Raw genomic sequence first — 15,757 nt, 5'->3', positions numbered from 1 at the left:
ATTCTTTTAGCTCGGTAACCTTGAGTGTACTTTACACTCGAGTGCCATAGAACTACACGATGTGAGGAATGTACTGATCATTAAGGATGTCTATCTTTCAGGATTATTCGTTGATGATGATACCCTTGTTGTCACCGCATGTTCTTCTCACTTACAAAATGAACAGGGCATTGTTTAGCGATGTTCAGTTAAATGGGGATAGAAAATATAATACTGAAAAATATCGAACGGTTATACTTCGGAAACGTGAGAAACGACATTAAAATACGGGAAGCGGGTCGCTTTGACATTGGAATAAAACAAGTATATTATAAAGGCAGTATTACTAAGCGAGCCCCTTACAAGCAACGAGTGCATGATCAGACAATTAGGAAAAAATAAATAGATATAACCCTTCCCTTAAAGGTCTGATATGGAAATATGTCAGAAGGGTAGCCAGAAGATGCCAGGTACACGATCATTATTCTCCAATATATACGTAATTTTTAAACCGTAGGAATTTGAGAAATTCAGGCATAAGTCGACAAATGCTAATTGGTGTATTTTGGAACAGGTTTACTGGCGGAAACCCTAGCTCTCTTTTGAATATTTTTAATAAACGAACGTGCTCTTTCGTAGAAATTGACATTACTGAATCGGGACAAATATTGTCTTTTACATAAAAGGTTTTTTTGGCGAATTGTATATACGGAGAGACACATCCTCGATACTCCAGGGGTTCCGATCACTTACGATCTCTACACCCCTGGACTATCTCATAGTGAAATTGAAGGCAGTTCAGCGGAAAACATTTGACCAATCACAGACAAGCAAAGATTCCCTTTGAAGGCTACAGAGAGAGCGACGTCCAACTTCAAAGCCACACAGTCAACCACATTGTACCGTTATACGGCTCTTTTGATGTACATCAAAGGACTTATTTACCAGTTCTGTTCTGTTGCCTCCAGTTTTACTATGAGATAGTCCAGGGGTGTAGAGATCGTAAGTGATCGGAACCTCTGGAATATCGAGGATGGGAGAGACAATGCGCATTAAAAACATTTTGTTATTATAATAATGTTATTAAAAAGCATCAGGACAACAAATGGATAATTGCAGTGGATGGGCTTAAAGAACTTTGTATCAACTCGAATATCTATATACACACACGTATAAAGATCAGATATTGTGTGTGCAGAGAGGAAGGAACATTATTTTTCGCATCCTCATCTAACGCAATAAGTACAGAGATCACCTGTTTGACGATGTAGTTAACATGCTGGGAATCACTGCTGTGAAGGTCTCGGAACTGAATGACACAGATATGGCTAATGTTGTATTAGGTAACAGACAGTTACCATTGGCAATGGTGTCCGGGACGATTCGTCATTCGGAATAGTAAAGGCATTACATTTATATGAAAATCATTCAATTTTGCATGTAACAAGCATTTGTATTGGCTTCAAATTTTACTTTATCAACCCATTAAGGACAAAATGGCGTCGACGTTTGTAACATCGTTTCCGATTGGCTGAGATTACGACGTACATAGACTGATTTCATAAGCAAAACAGTTCCAAAATGAATTGAAAAGATAATTTTTAGTAAATAAAATTACAGTGCATAATGATTAATTCAAATAGCAGAAATATGAGTATACTCACACCACACTTTTTTATTGAGAGCACTCTCAGATTTTTGTGATACATCTCCACTACCTAAAAAATTATCGGCGCTATCTATCATATGCAATGAGCATATGATCATCAACTTATGATACTAATGTCCCGTATATTGTTTTCTATAATTCTTAGTTTGAAATGTTACTAGTGTTACATTGTCGTACTTACGAATAAATAAGGGTTACTTATCTATCTATCTATCAACAACAATTCTGGTTATTAGCTTCTTAATGAATGCTCTACGAATGACCCGAAATAGCAAATAAAGCAAATGAATATGTAATAGTTTAATAAACTATTTCTATAATTTGGGAACCTCGCTCCCACACTATGCGATATTATCATCCTTTTGTGTGGTCTAATTAGAAATGTTTACATTTTTGATAAATTGTTACAAACCAATATTGAGGTTCACAACAAATAAAGTTCTTTAACGACTGGATTAACATTCGCGTTTACTGGCTTGGGATTCCCCTACCAATCTCACTGTACTATACGCCTCCTTAATTCTCAACTCCATAATCAGCCCACCTACTCTTAAAATACCTAAACTACAATCATACCATTAGCAGTATTAAATTAATGAGTTAAGCATTTCTTTCCCTTCATGAAATATCATTACTGATAAATAGTTGCGCCATGTATTTATTTCCTTCCAAAAGCTATCAAACTGTACATAAGATGAAGGAATTAAAGTCTTTACACTTTTATGGCTCGTATAATAGAACTGAAGTGAATTGTAACACATACACAACTGCATGTTTAGGTGCTACAGTAACACGTACCCGGAAGTATACAGTTGCTGGTTATTCCGTCGTAAATCAACAGGAAGTTGATCATTGAGTATATAAATAAATTGGACACAACAAAACAGAGAGCCGGATCGTAGATCAGGTTGTACTGTCCGCTGTGATATAAACGGTATACGCACATTCTGAAGGCAAGGTAAGATGCATTTGATATATCTATATAAAATATTAAACAGGTAAATGATTATTCTATTGGTATATAGTTATTAGTATGTAGGACAGGAAAAAGTGTAGACGATACAATCAAAGCATGCTTTAACTATTACTTATTTATCCTAGATTTAATTGCTTGTATGCAACCAAAGATGCCCTGCTCAAATGTGTCGTGGTATATATAAATCATATAGGGGTTGTTGTTTTTTTAACTTTTACAATTTATCATTGAATTGCCTTCTTGGGGGATTAATGGTCCTAAAATTCTCCTAAGATTGCAAACAAATATTGAATACCATGCGTCATGATTAATTTTTCTGCAATCCTGGGAGAACCATTTTCAACGTTTTCTGATTCTTTTAATCAAGCTAATAATGTGTATTGTTATCGTTGTTACCAAATTAAATTCCCCGCTGCCCCGTCAGTAGAGTCGCTTCTTGTGACTTCGTAAGTACCATCGATGTCATTTTCGGTAAAAAAATAAGTCCATGATAAATATAAAATCATCAGTACACTTTCAATATTTTATCAATATATTACAGGATATTCAACATTTTGAAATCATAACTACAAAAGTTGTTATCCTAGAACAATTTGGGGTTTTCATTCCAGTAGCACGCAAGTAGCACAAAAGAAAATCCACAATGCGCTATTACGTCGGTCAGAACGAAATCACAAAATATGATCTATATATCACCGCACTAGGAGACTTATTATCTCATAAATATCCATTTGATTTCGCGTAGAGTCATTCTCGAGCAAATCGAAATATAATAATTTAGAATCGTTTCATATTTCCAAGTATTGTAAGAAAATCATTTCGAAAATATGGAATTAATCCACTAAATACTATTAACCTCGACTATCCAACCAATTTAGGTAAAAGAAATAGGACGTCGGTTACAATATTATCCTTTTTCAGAATATTACAATGCTATTTCAGTTAGATCATTTTAATGACGTTTCTGGTACGCTTGTTGTGGTGAGCATATTGTTGTATTCAGGAATTATTTTGTAGTCTGAACATTTTTGAAAATGCACATATATAATCTTATATGCCGGATATGTAGACTGTTAAACAAGATATAATTAGTCAATGCATTAATCCGAAGTTACTATTATCTTTATTATATTTCTAAATTATTACAAATTAGTGGTGCTTTAGCAGAAAAGACAACTACAAGGAAAAAATATAGATTTATAGTGCTTTGATAGTATACCAACTTGAATTGACTTTTGGATAGTCTTATCAAAGATATTTCCTATTTCCTTGCCATAGCGGTTTTATCTCATAAATTCCTTTTTTTGTTGGTAATTTTATATAGTGTCAGTCCCGAGCAAATAAAAATATAACGTGATAGAATCACTTGATATTGTCAAGCATTGTCAGAAAATCATTTAAAAGATATTGAAATAATTCACAATTCCTTTATATCAATTCTGTATTTACATTTTGCATGTTCAATAATATCGACTGTAAATTGTATTTTAAATAATTCTTAACACTCTACACGAAATGAATGCCTTGAGCACAATCTAAACCATTTAATATAATGTAATATTATATTTCTACGCATATGGCTGCATGTTACGTTATTTTGGTGGCAGTTGCAAATTGAAATGTCATCGTTTGTTGGTATTGCTATCGGACAAACTACCACCCAAGCGTGACTTGCTACACATCTAAGGCATATATACATTCTACGATAGAGAGTAAACCTCTTTAAATATACATGTATTTTCAGTTGGGAATTATTTTCAGCTGTTCCTTGTGCTGAATGGCTCGTCGTTAACTGGGCGGTGTCCCTTGTAATCTAGGTAGTATATTTCAATAGTGTAACACTATAAAGCCGTCATCAGTTTTCAACTACAGTCAAACCTTTATATAAAGACTACACAAGAAACAGAGAACAAAGTGCCTTTTTATGCAAGTCGTCTTTATACAGGGGTTGAATTGTGTTGAAATCTACTATTTGAGGTCATAGAAATGTTAGTCTGTAAACAGAGGTGGTAAGGCAGATTAATTTTATACAAATACCAATATAAATTTTGCGTGAACTAATGTATATGTCACATAAACCGAGTTCTGGTCCTGTTAAAATACTAACAATAAACACAGTGGAAAGAAAAGCCAGGATTGTACTGTAAAGTATTGATTGCACAAACGAAATTCAAAAGAAAGAACAAGAAAATCAGGTAAAACACTGAAACATTAAACCTTAGAGAAAATAACCACAATTAAAGTACTTTAAACTTAAACGACATAAAAGGAAATCATCTGTCTCTAAGATCCAACCAAAAAACACATAGAAAGAAGAAGAAAAACAAATGCCTGGAGAGAGAATTTCTAATCATAAGAAATTCACAAGGAAATAAATTTAAAAAATGAAATCATATAACACACATATATACACTTCATAGAAAATAACCACAACTTAAGTACTTTAAACTTACATGACAGGAACGTAAAGTATCTGTATTTAACATGAAATCTATTAATTAAATGGACACAATATCAAATTAAGTGCAGACGATACATGATTGAGTACTTATCATGTAATGAAATACGACATTTTAAGATTTTAATCTATTCTATGAAACAAGTGTATAGAATTTTACCTTCTTATGTGAATATACCAGGTGGTAACTGACTCGAGAAAAGCCCATTCAATTACATCAAAACGATTTAAAACCAATAGTAATAAATATACACGAGAAAAGTCCATCTTTTCACAATGTAACGATAATTCACCATAAGGAATAAAAAGAAGCGTGAGGAAAAATCCATCCAATTATTTCAAAACAATTATTCACAAAGAATAAAAAATAAAAATGAGAAAAGTTTATCATTCAAACAATGAATCGCCATTATGTGATATGAAAGTTGTGTTAAGTATGCAACAAATCTCCTAAATAACAATTTTAGTGGCCCTGGTCTCGATTTCTCGAAACAAACTGACTTCAGTCATATTTTAACATAAGTTACATAAGGAGAAAAAATTCTTACGTTTTGATTTAAGTCTGAACTTTGCTTTCGACAAAACGGGGCATGGACATCACATTTGTTATATAAGATGTCGATGAAAAGAACTAATGAATATAATCATCGTATTTTCAATAATATGTTATTTTCTTTCATAAGAGTCACACCGGTATATTTTCAGAGTTAAAATGTAGTTAAATGTATTTCGCATTAATACTATAAAGTACGTTATTCATGAATAGGTTTCAAACTTGTCAACAACTTGTACTGAAAATGTCCAGATAAGTGTACGGTCAATTGACAATTCACTATATGAATGTATATTTACTGAGGAAATGAGAAGAACCAGGTTCTGGACTACTTATGTTATAGCTTAATTTGATTTTAAATATATTTTCAGGAACTACACGACATAACGCCGGGACACATACTTGTACAATGGCCAACGTCGAGATATTTTCAGACGAGGTATGAATTATAATTACATAGCACATTTCGCCGCTAAGTTTTTTTCTTCTGAGAAACATTAAAATGCACCATACATATCAATGTATCATATCATAGTTGAAGTCATAACCAAGTCATTTATGATAAGCATCACAATTGTCGAAGTCATTGTGTAAGATGCAGGTAATGTTATTATAACACTTCAGCATATTTCCGCAGTGCTATTCGTGTCCCTTTTGGTTTATTATTTAACGATTCACAAAGCACTATTCAAAGCACTTCACTTCATTTCATTCAGATTTAAATACAAATCTAATCATTTGATATTCATATATATATACATAAATATTAATAGAGCGAAATGATAGTTGTATTCTCTTTAATTCTAATTTTCTTTCTGTTTTCCTTTCCTCTGCTATATTGTTTATGTAAAAAAAGACTTTTTAAACAATTAATGAAAATCCATTGATATTAATGTATAAACGTAAACTCTCCATATCCTTTATTCAAATGAATTATTATTATTACGAAAGAACGTTGATATCAATATATTAATTCATATCCCGTCCAACTGATTTTCCAGTTTTTTGGCTTTGCTGTTCCGGATTTGCCTCCGATCCCAGATGACAATATGTACAGTGACAACGCCGCCAATAGCTTCCCTGTGAACGATACTATCTCAACATCATCAGTAAGTACATACAGGATTTCTTCAATACTTTCCCACTCGTACATACATATGTCGCCAGTATAAATGTTAATTAGTTATTCACATACATTATTAGGTTTTTCTAACGTTTTATTGCTTATTATTTGCTATATATGCTACGTGCTTGCCAGAAAGTCCTTAAATTACTAAATGAAAAAGAAAACAAAAACACAAACAAGGCTGAAGAAATGAACCCATTGAAAGTTTTTAGTTTCTTTTTTCACCACTTTGTCACAGCAAAAAAAAATCGTAAATAGAATATGATATGAATGTAGATGTATGAACATACAAAAATTTAGTATAGAGTAATAAATTACTTACCGATAGCATGGGTTCAAGGGAAATAACTCTTGTTAAATTTGTATATAATCTACTGTTAATTTTGGCTCCGAGTATTAAAATTAAAAATAGCTAAAACATATTACGTCTATAAATGAGTGATATTGTAAACCAACTATTAATTAAACTAAGTCTGTTTATATCACTTAGAATGATACCAACTAAATTCATTTCTTACTATAGGGGACAGAAGACACACCACGACCAACAAATGAACCAGTAGAACATGAGATGATAGAAGAATATGAGGATTGTGACAACGATAACTCGGTAAAAACAACATCATACAGAATTTATCAACTAAGCTTACCGAAATAAATGGAAATAAATCCATATATTTCTTTGCTGTTCAAGTACCTGTATATGGATACATTTCCGTATCAGTTAAAGTTCCTATCTCCCTTTCTCGTTAAGGAAGAAGAGAAATGTGTAACTTCTATATTGTAAAAGCAATTTCGACAAAACTATTAATTCATATTCTCCTCTGAATATTTATTATCATATCTATATATTCCGAATATTTTGTCATAAAATGTTATGTAATTTTCTGATATGGATTATATGTGTTATCCTATAAATCTGACAGGATCCTGAACGTGGTGACGTAGACAACAGATACCCTGTAAACAATGACACAGGCGATGCATCAATGGTGAATGATAACAACGGTTGTGAATGTGAATCTTTTGAAGACGAGGTAAACTTTGTACGATTGAACAAATATATCTTACATAATCTACAAAGAATTAAATGAGATTCAAATTCTTTATTTACTTATAAACAATAGAAACAAAGCAAAACGGAAAGCCAATATACAGAGAGATATTATTCAACACAATCAAGTGCAAATTATCGTATTTTTTTTTTCTTAATTTTCTTTCAATTTTTTTCTCGCTTTGTTATTTTGTTTTGATTTCTGTCGTTTTTTTTGTTTTGTTTTTTTCCTTTTCGTTTTTGTTATTTTGTTTTTTTTTTTTGTTTTTGGGTTTTTTTTCAGGTTTATTTTGTTGTTGTTGGTTTTTTTATAAACTTACACTTTTCTCTTTTTAGAATGACGAAATCATCAAAACCACTATCGAGTTTCAACTGACGAAATCACACAAAGAAAATGGTGGATTTTCTCTCACGTCCTCCAGTGCATATGGTCATACCATAGATATAGATGATACGGAGAACAGTCATGTCCAACACATGAGACTACAGTACGTATGTTAGAACGAGTTTATAGCATATTAAGATTATAAGACTCTTTCATATGTGGAAATGATGGATAGGGATATTCTACCCGAGGGTCACAAAATGTAGTAAATCCCGAGGTTTGCTGAGGGTTTTGCAACATTTTGTGATCTTGAGGGTAGAATATCCCTATCCTTCATATTCACTTATGAAAGAGTATTTTTCTTTCATTCCTCGACGTTCTATTGTAATTTTACAACTGTATATCCCGCCATTTTGAAATAAATTCGAAGAAATTCACGACTGAAAGTCAACTTTTCAAGTCAATTGAAAAATTACGTGATATTTTCAACAAAAATTCTTTTATAGTAAAACCAGTCAAGTTTTTGGGAAAAAAATGTTAAAATTTTATCGAGGAAATAGGAATTTTGTTCACGCCGTGACGTCACGAGGCTTTATTGCATGGGTAGCCATGCAATACAGCCTCAGGCGGCATGAGTGTATTGCTCTAGACCAGCCAGTATTATACCCGTAGGTATGAACTCGTTTGTTATCTGAGATTTCTGAGATTTAATAGCTAGTACCAGTCAATCTAAGGGAGATAATTAGAAAACACCACAAGTTATACTATATTCAGAAGCCATGCCATGAGCGCAACGCCATTTCAAACACGAAAAATGGGGGAGGGGGTATTCGTACATAGAAAAACATTTTATCTGTGATTATTGTATTGTAACTTTTCTAAAGTATTTCTTATATTATCAATATTAATATCAAATTAAACTAATAATAATTAATAAATAATAGAATTCATTAAAACAAACATTAAAATCAATACCCGTTGTTTTTATATTAGTCATTAGTTAATAGCCTGGAAACCAGACCCTAAGATTTTCTTGACAGAATTCTAATTTTAAATTATATTCTTCTAGAAACAGACATGTCTCCGAGACAAACATTTCCACGCCAAAATTAAGTGATGTATATATGATATTCACCAGACTGGTATCCTGTCTACCTAAGTACATAAGTGTTTGTAGTTTTGTGAAGACGGCCTGCTTTATCTTTGATTTTTGAAATAATAAAATAACGAACATTAATTTCCATACCTGTCGTTGTTTCTAGAAATGGTGATTCGATCATCGGCATCAAAAATATAGACGTACGGTCATACGAGCATCATATCCTGGTGTCAACACTACAGCATATCTATGGAGAGGACAGCGGGGACTTTACAATGGTAAGGTATATAATGAATTAGGTTTGAAAGTGATTATACGCGTATTCATAGAGTGCAATGATAATGATAATCATGTACTATATATATCGGAATAGCACCAGACATAACTTTAATTCTAAAATTCATGATTGTCCATGATTTTTGCGGTTACAATTTTTCAACTGATATTTTGAATTAACACATACCAATAATCTTTTACTGTTATGTAACCGCAGAAAGAAAAACTCGAGTGTGTATCCATTTGAATAGGATGATAATCTACTTTTCAAATGAATGTCAGGAGTAAGAAACATTGATGAATAATCTATTTGCATTTAACATTTCTAAAAAAATACAAAACTACTTCCCATGATATCAATATTTAACCTTATCTAAGAGTATAAATACTCACCGCGTGTATCTTATTGTGTAGTCCGCTATTGCCTTAGGTGATTGGACGAAGATTTGAGACGGACGAGAGAAACCGGTCTGAAGTGCGGTACATACAGATCAATGTGCGGTTTGAATTTCCAGCTCGTGGTAAGGTTATACCTCTATGTTATTTTTGTCACAATTCGTTGTATACTGTGAATTGTATCTATTGTATCATTACCGCAATGTATTGGTAAAGGTTCACTACTTTTCCAAAAAAAAAAACGTTTCTTACAAACAATAATAACATGATAAAATTGATATTGATGGCCTAAAATGAGCTTACAATACCAAACAAATATAAGATTCAGTAAGTTATCGATGTTGAACAGTGAAGATTCATTTCTCTGTTTTGTCGTCTGCCGCTATAGAAGTTAACGTGCAGTACTTAGGAGGACGGCTGGAAACATGAAACGACCAGCGTTATGAAAATTAATATTAAATTTTATTTTAATTAAATTGTTCAGAAGGGATGATAAGAGTAGTATTAAAAGTAAGTTAATCATTTTTGCGACTCAAATTATCAATCTCTTTTTACATTCCTATTTTGAAAATTAAAATCTGGTTCGTTGGGTCGTTAACAATATTTTCTATGATAAAACGATTGTTCCTCCATATATGTGTTTTATATCTAGTGAAAATTTCATGGTGATTTAAAGAAACGTGTGTGAAGTAATAAGATTGAATACACATCTCTGCCCTTTTTTGGGTCAAAACTATTTTGACAAAACAGACTTTGAGTATAAATTGACCCAAAAAATATTTTTTAAACGACATTTCAGTCTTACACATTGTGGTCGGATGTGTTGTATGCTGTATCCTGACCCTGTCATAAATAAGTTATTTGCCTAGATCTACTCAAATCGCTCTTACAGAAATGTGTTTACCTTAATAGATGCACGTTCTTGTCTAAAAAATAATTTCATCAACTCCTCAGTGGTTATGTATTGAATTATTTACGTGCGTGACTTTGGCTTGGGGTATGGATACAGCATACATGTTGTACCTGCTTTATCGTACTGATCAACGATTTCGAATTTCAATAGTATCGATCAAAATACTTAACAATGTCGTGAATTTGTCAATATTTTTGTTATCTATTTCATAAGGAATGCAGAACAATACATTTATGTTCTATTTCCTTTCGTGGTTATGTAACAGAATTACCCTCACTGAATTGACACTTGGAATAAATTCCATTTATTCAATTATTAATGTGTGTTCGCCATATGACGTCGGTGTGTATCATATCGGTAGATCGGTATCTAGAGAGAGAAATTCTATTATATGGTATAAAGTATTGACATTAGGCAAACCCTATCCTTTGCATTGCTGAAAATATACTAATACTTCATTATTTACCAAGAATCTATGTGAAAATTGCCAAATAAAATCGCCCATCTTTTCTTTTATTAATGTAATATATTGTTGTTTGTTTATTTATTTATTCATTTTGTTTTTTACCTGTAACATACTTACCATTGATGTGTGTTTACGTCGCTCATATTTATAGTTATGTACATTCGTATATAATAATATTATCATCATCGATCATTATACAACATGTATAATTTTTCGTTATAGGTGAAACAATTCTGCGCATGTCTGCGGATGTGGTCACCTTTTCGTCTGTGTCGTTCACGAAAATCATATGTGTGGAGTTTAGGGACTCTAAGGCGTGTTGGCTCAGGAACAACGGCCGGTACATCAGCGTGAAGGACAATGCTCTGTCTGTGGATGAATCCCTGCCCAGTAAATCAAACAAGAACTGTACGTTTTCATACTTAGAGGTTTATAATGTAATTCCGTCTTTGCATATTACAGAATTGCATCTGCTGCGGGTAGATATCCGCTGTGACGTCGTTATTTTATGCCAGAAATTCACGTAGTTTTTTTCCTGAAAAGTATGACGTTACATTAGGCCTACATCACAATGAATTTATAATCGCAAGGGCAGATAACTCTGTCATATGTAAACACAGACCACAACAATATTCCACAGTAAACACATAAGCGCAAATCTATCAGCTAATATATATATTATGGCGTTTAGAATGGAAGAAGAGACTTTCAATGTTTATGCGAAATTTAGTCTCGATATGTGGGAAATGCATTTTATACATGTGAAACTATTTGAAGTTATTTTGTTTTGGATGTATTGACAACCTTTAATATTGATATATATATATATACTGGCTACCTTTTATCGATTTAAACTATTTTAATGTAAAAGTTACCTCCCTTCATTTGACTCCATTAGATAGTATACATGTTCATATCTAGCGGTAGAGATGTTTAGAAAACATGGCTTAAGTTATTTTAATAGCATATAAAACTTGAGATAGAACATATATATGTATACATTTATTTTTGAGTTGTACACAATATTGTGCATACTGTAATCCAACGTTATTTCGCGGCAATTAAATTTCGCGATTTTCACAACAAAACATGTTAGCAAAGATAAAAATTCGCGAAATGTAAAGTTGAACTGAAATTACTATCAATATATATGATGTAAAAGGTAATTTGTGGAGTTAAACTTTCATGAATGTACTTGGGTCGCGAAATCCGTGATAGTAAATCGCACGTGAAAGAAAGTTGGTTTGCAGGATATTTTCTGTATCTGTGTCAACATCTTCAATTACTTCATATTTTATAGAAAATGTAATGACAATTGTATTGTTATTCTAGTCCAGTTCCAGTGGTTTACGTTTCACGGACTAGAGGCCCGTACCCACAGTAATACCATGTTGCCGGCTGTTTTCTTCTGTGCCTTTCAGTCCCCAGTCACCAATACCTTTATCACGGTACAGAGCGAGAACAGAGTAGGGCTAGGAGTAAGTACTATATGATATCCTTACAGTGTTTTGGTGAATTCATCAAATAACATTTTGAATGTCTCTAGATCTGGTCCTATTAGATATCATTTAATTGAATAAACAAGTGGATATAAAAACTAAAAACTTAATCACATTCTCTCCAAATCTCAATTCACCCAATAAAATGTAAGGTTCTTAGATAAAACCATTTCATTCCGGGATTAATATAAATTTCAGCATAATGTGTTTTACCTTTTGAGAAACTGTACCCCATATATGCGTGAATAGTTCTCTCATTTTTTAATAATCAATATCTCCTATGAAAAAGGAAGTAATAATATTTTTCTGTTTATTGGTAAAATAATATATATGCAAATTTTCTCTAAAATTCCTTTATTTAATTAAAATAGCTGGTTTTTGAGAAGACCCTTTGCATCGTGGAAGCGAAAAATATTGGAGCATATTGTACATTTGTGAATGTTTATAACAACATCATATATATTCATAAATCTTGGATTTTTAATGTATTGAATGTGACTTTATCTTAGAATTGACTTTATTTTATGTTTTAAAGATGCTCCACCGCTGACAATTGGTATTTTTCACTATCAAAAACAGGAGCAGGCGATTTCATATTTTCCTTCAGTTTTAAAATACTCACTTTACACCATTACCACCATTGAAAAGTTTGAGCTTTTAATTTTACATCAAGTTGAAAATATAAAATATAATAATTAATTGTATCCCGAAAAAAAATCTGTGGCACTCTATCCTATATGGAATGAAGTACTGATTGCGCATGCACCAAAGGCAAAATAAATTATCTTATATATTATTTTTTGTGTTAATTAGACATATATATACAAGATTAAATACCAATTATTTTTCTAATGATGAATGCCATTTTTGCTCTGTCGGCGGTGGAGCATCCTTCACAATTTTGTAATCTACTTGACAGGGAACCTCAACTCTTCGACGCAACATAACAGCCATACGGAAACCTGATTGTCGGTTCTTTAAGGTTAGGCTGGTTAGTGACAATAGCTATCTTTTAGAGTCCTTGGTTTATGAAGGTAACTATATTAATTTTATTAACCTATCTACGAATATCACAACTCAGATAATAAGCAATATGATCAAAATCTCAATGATATAATATGTACCTGTAAATACATACTCAAGAATCCAGGGATAAGTATCACTGTCGTTCTATCCATCCCTGTATGCGACAACAGATGGAAACGGTAATTCTGCCTTATTTGTTGAATATCCAAATGATTGAAATACAGTCACTTTATGGCTTTGGTCGTTACTCTCTGTATTTTTCAAATGAAGCCGCCATAGGCCTGGTCAGGTATTCTCTGGATTGATCTAAGTTTTGCTAATAAAAAGTGCAGGGGTAGATATGCTGACAGTGATAGCGGAGTATCAAGGATGATAAACTGTATATAGTCACTAATCAGAAGTGTAAAAGAAGATAACCAAAAGAAAAAACGTGTATTAATCAAATTCAAATACATGCATTTGACTTAAAAACAATAATTATAAATAACTTTTTGTCTGAGGCATCCTTATATGTGACAGTGCCTCATCAAATGAAAGGGGTAGCCTATCGTTTAAGCATTACACCTAACTGCCTCCATTACCTACTCAGACAACATAACCATACTCAAAATATTTCTCATAAACAATATTTTTAAAAAATGGCAGCATTTAAATATTTTATTATTCCCAATTGCTTGAATTTATCTTTCATTTTGAGATTCATAGCTGCATGTTCACGTTTGTAAAAAAAAAGCAGAATGTCTTTTTGGTTTTAACTTCAAAATATGGAGAAATAAACATCATAGCATTAATAAAACAATGCCATTATATTAAATATACAATATATGTCCACACTTGTAGTTATCTATTAAAACTCTTTGTCAAATAAACTGTTATTGATTAGATGACATGTTGTGTTACAGGTGTGTATCTATGTAATGGGAGAGGAGGATTAGCGATGCGAAAGCGTACCTCGAACTTCAACGATCCATTTCGAATTCCGCGGCAACTAAAATTTGAGATAATAACATCAGATGGAAATGCCCTCATGTAATAGTATGTGGTACTCATCGCTAACTTTAAAGCAGGCCTTGTAAACCTACTGAAGATCGTATGAAATTTCAAAATCAAATTGTTTTCTAGGCATAATATCCGCATAATATCACTACAGAGAAAGTCGACCATGTGCAGAAAAAAAAATCTATAAAGCAAGACGTGAAAATGTTAAATACTTTTTTTTATTATTTTACATCGATTCCAAAACAAGTTATATTACTGATACAAAAATCACTTTCGGATGTAAGTACACGAGAAGTCTTTAAGTGGGAGGACACCAGAGCACCCCACGTGATCTTTTCGTCAGGTGACCTTTTCGAACCCAGTCCGACTAGGTAAAAGGCGAATGGCTTTACTGCTACACCACATAAAATTGTTTGGTTGCATGATGAAGATATTAAAGCCATGTTACAGATAATAGTTCAAACTGTAAAGAACCAGGCTTTAGTTTCTTGTCAAATGTTTCACATATAAGTTAAATAAGGTGAAAAATGGAGGTTTTGACTAAAGTCTGCACTTCTGTTTCAGGAAATCAGAGTCCTGTCAGTATCTAAAATAGTCTTTATTCGTTATTTCTACTCAATCAAATGAATGGTTTGTAAGTTACATTACTGATTTCTTAATAAACCTCTAATTAACATCTCAAAAATCAACTGATAAAGAAAGGCTTTTTGGCGGATAAGGTTGGGTTTTTTTTTTTGCGTTGGAATAAAAAAAATCAGAATAGTAAAATGTGAATTTGTTTTTTCTTGCCTACTTGATTGACACTGGAGAAAATATCTCAATATACATTATTCCCAATTTTATGCCGTGCGGTATCTGATAAGTATCACCTGAACTGCATAAATTACATTTTTGCAGAACCTTGCTTGAAATATTTTCATTGGCTTAAATTGTGTTTTATCAT

The 15,757-nt window shown here is 32.3% G+C and overlaps 1 protein-coding gene across 2 annotated transcripts; it reads left to right on the top strand.

The window, feature by feature from the left end:
* The first annotated feature begins 2,476 nt into the window (after positions 1-2,476).
* LOC138307932 (uncharacterized) lies at positions 2,477-15,558 on the top strand. 2 transcript variants are annotated; one of them, XM_069248858.1, is made up of 12 exons: positions 2,477-2,606; positions 6,007-6,074; positions 6,637-6,744; positions 7,285-7,371; positions 7,688-7,798; positions 8,152-8,303; positions 9,403-9,517; positions 9,946-10,036; positions 11,513-11,698; positions 12,623-12,768; positions 13,709-13,771; positions 14,718-15,558. In XM_069248858.1, exons 2-12 carry the CDS (start codon positions 6,045-6,047, stop codon positions 14,748-14,750), a joined length of 1,122 nt encoding a protein of 373 aa, XP_069104959.1. In that variant the 5' UTR covers positions 2,477-2,606; positions 6,007-6,044; the 3' UTR covers positions 14,751-15,558. The 2 variants fall into 2 exon arrangements, with proteins under 2 accessions (XP_069104959.1, XP_069104958.1); XM_069248857.1 differs by having other exon boundaries at positions 13,709-13,823.
* Positions 15,559-15,757: the final 199 nt, after the last annotated feature.

Source organism: Argopecten irradians, chromosome 14 (genome assembly GCF_041381155.1).
Source record: "Argopecten irradians isolate NY chromosome 14, Ai_NY, whole genome shotgun sequence".
NCBI classification, from domain to species: Eukaryota; Metazoa; Mollusca; class Bivalvia; order Pectinida; family Pectinidae; genus Argopecten; species Argopecten irradians.
This window is presented reverse-complemented; position numbering and strand designations above follow the sequence as displayed.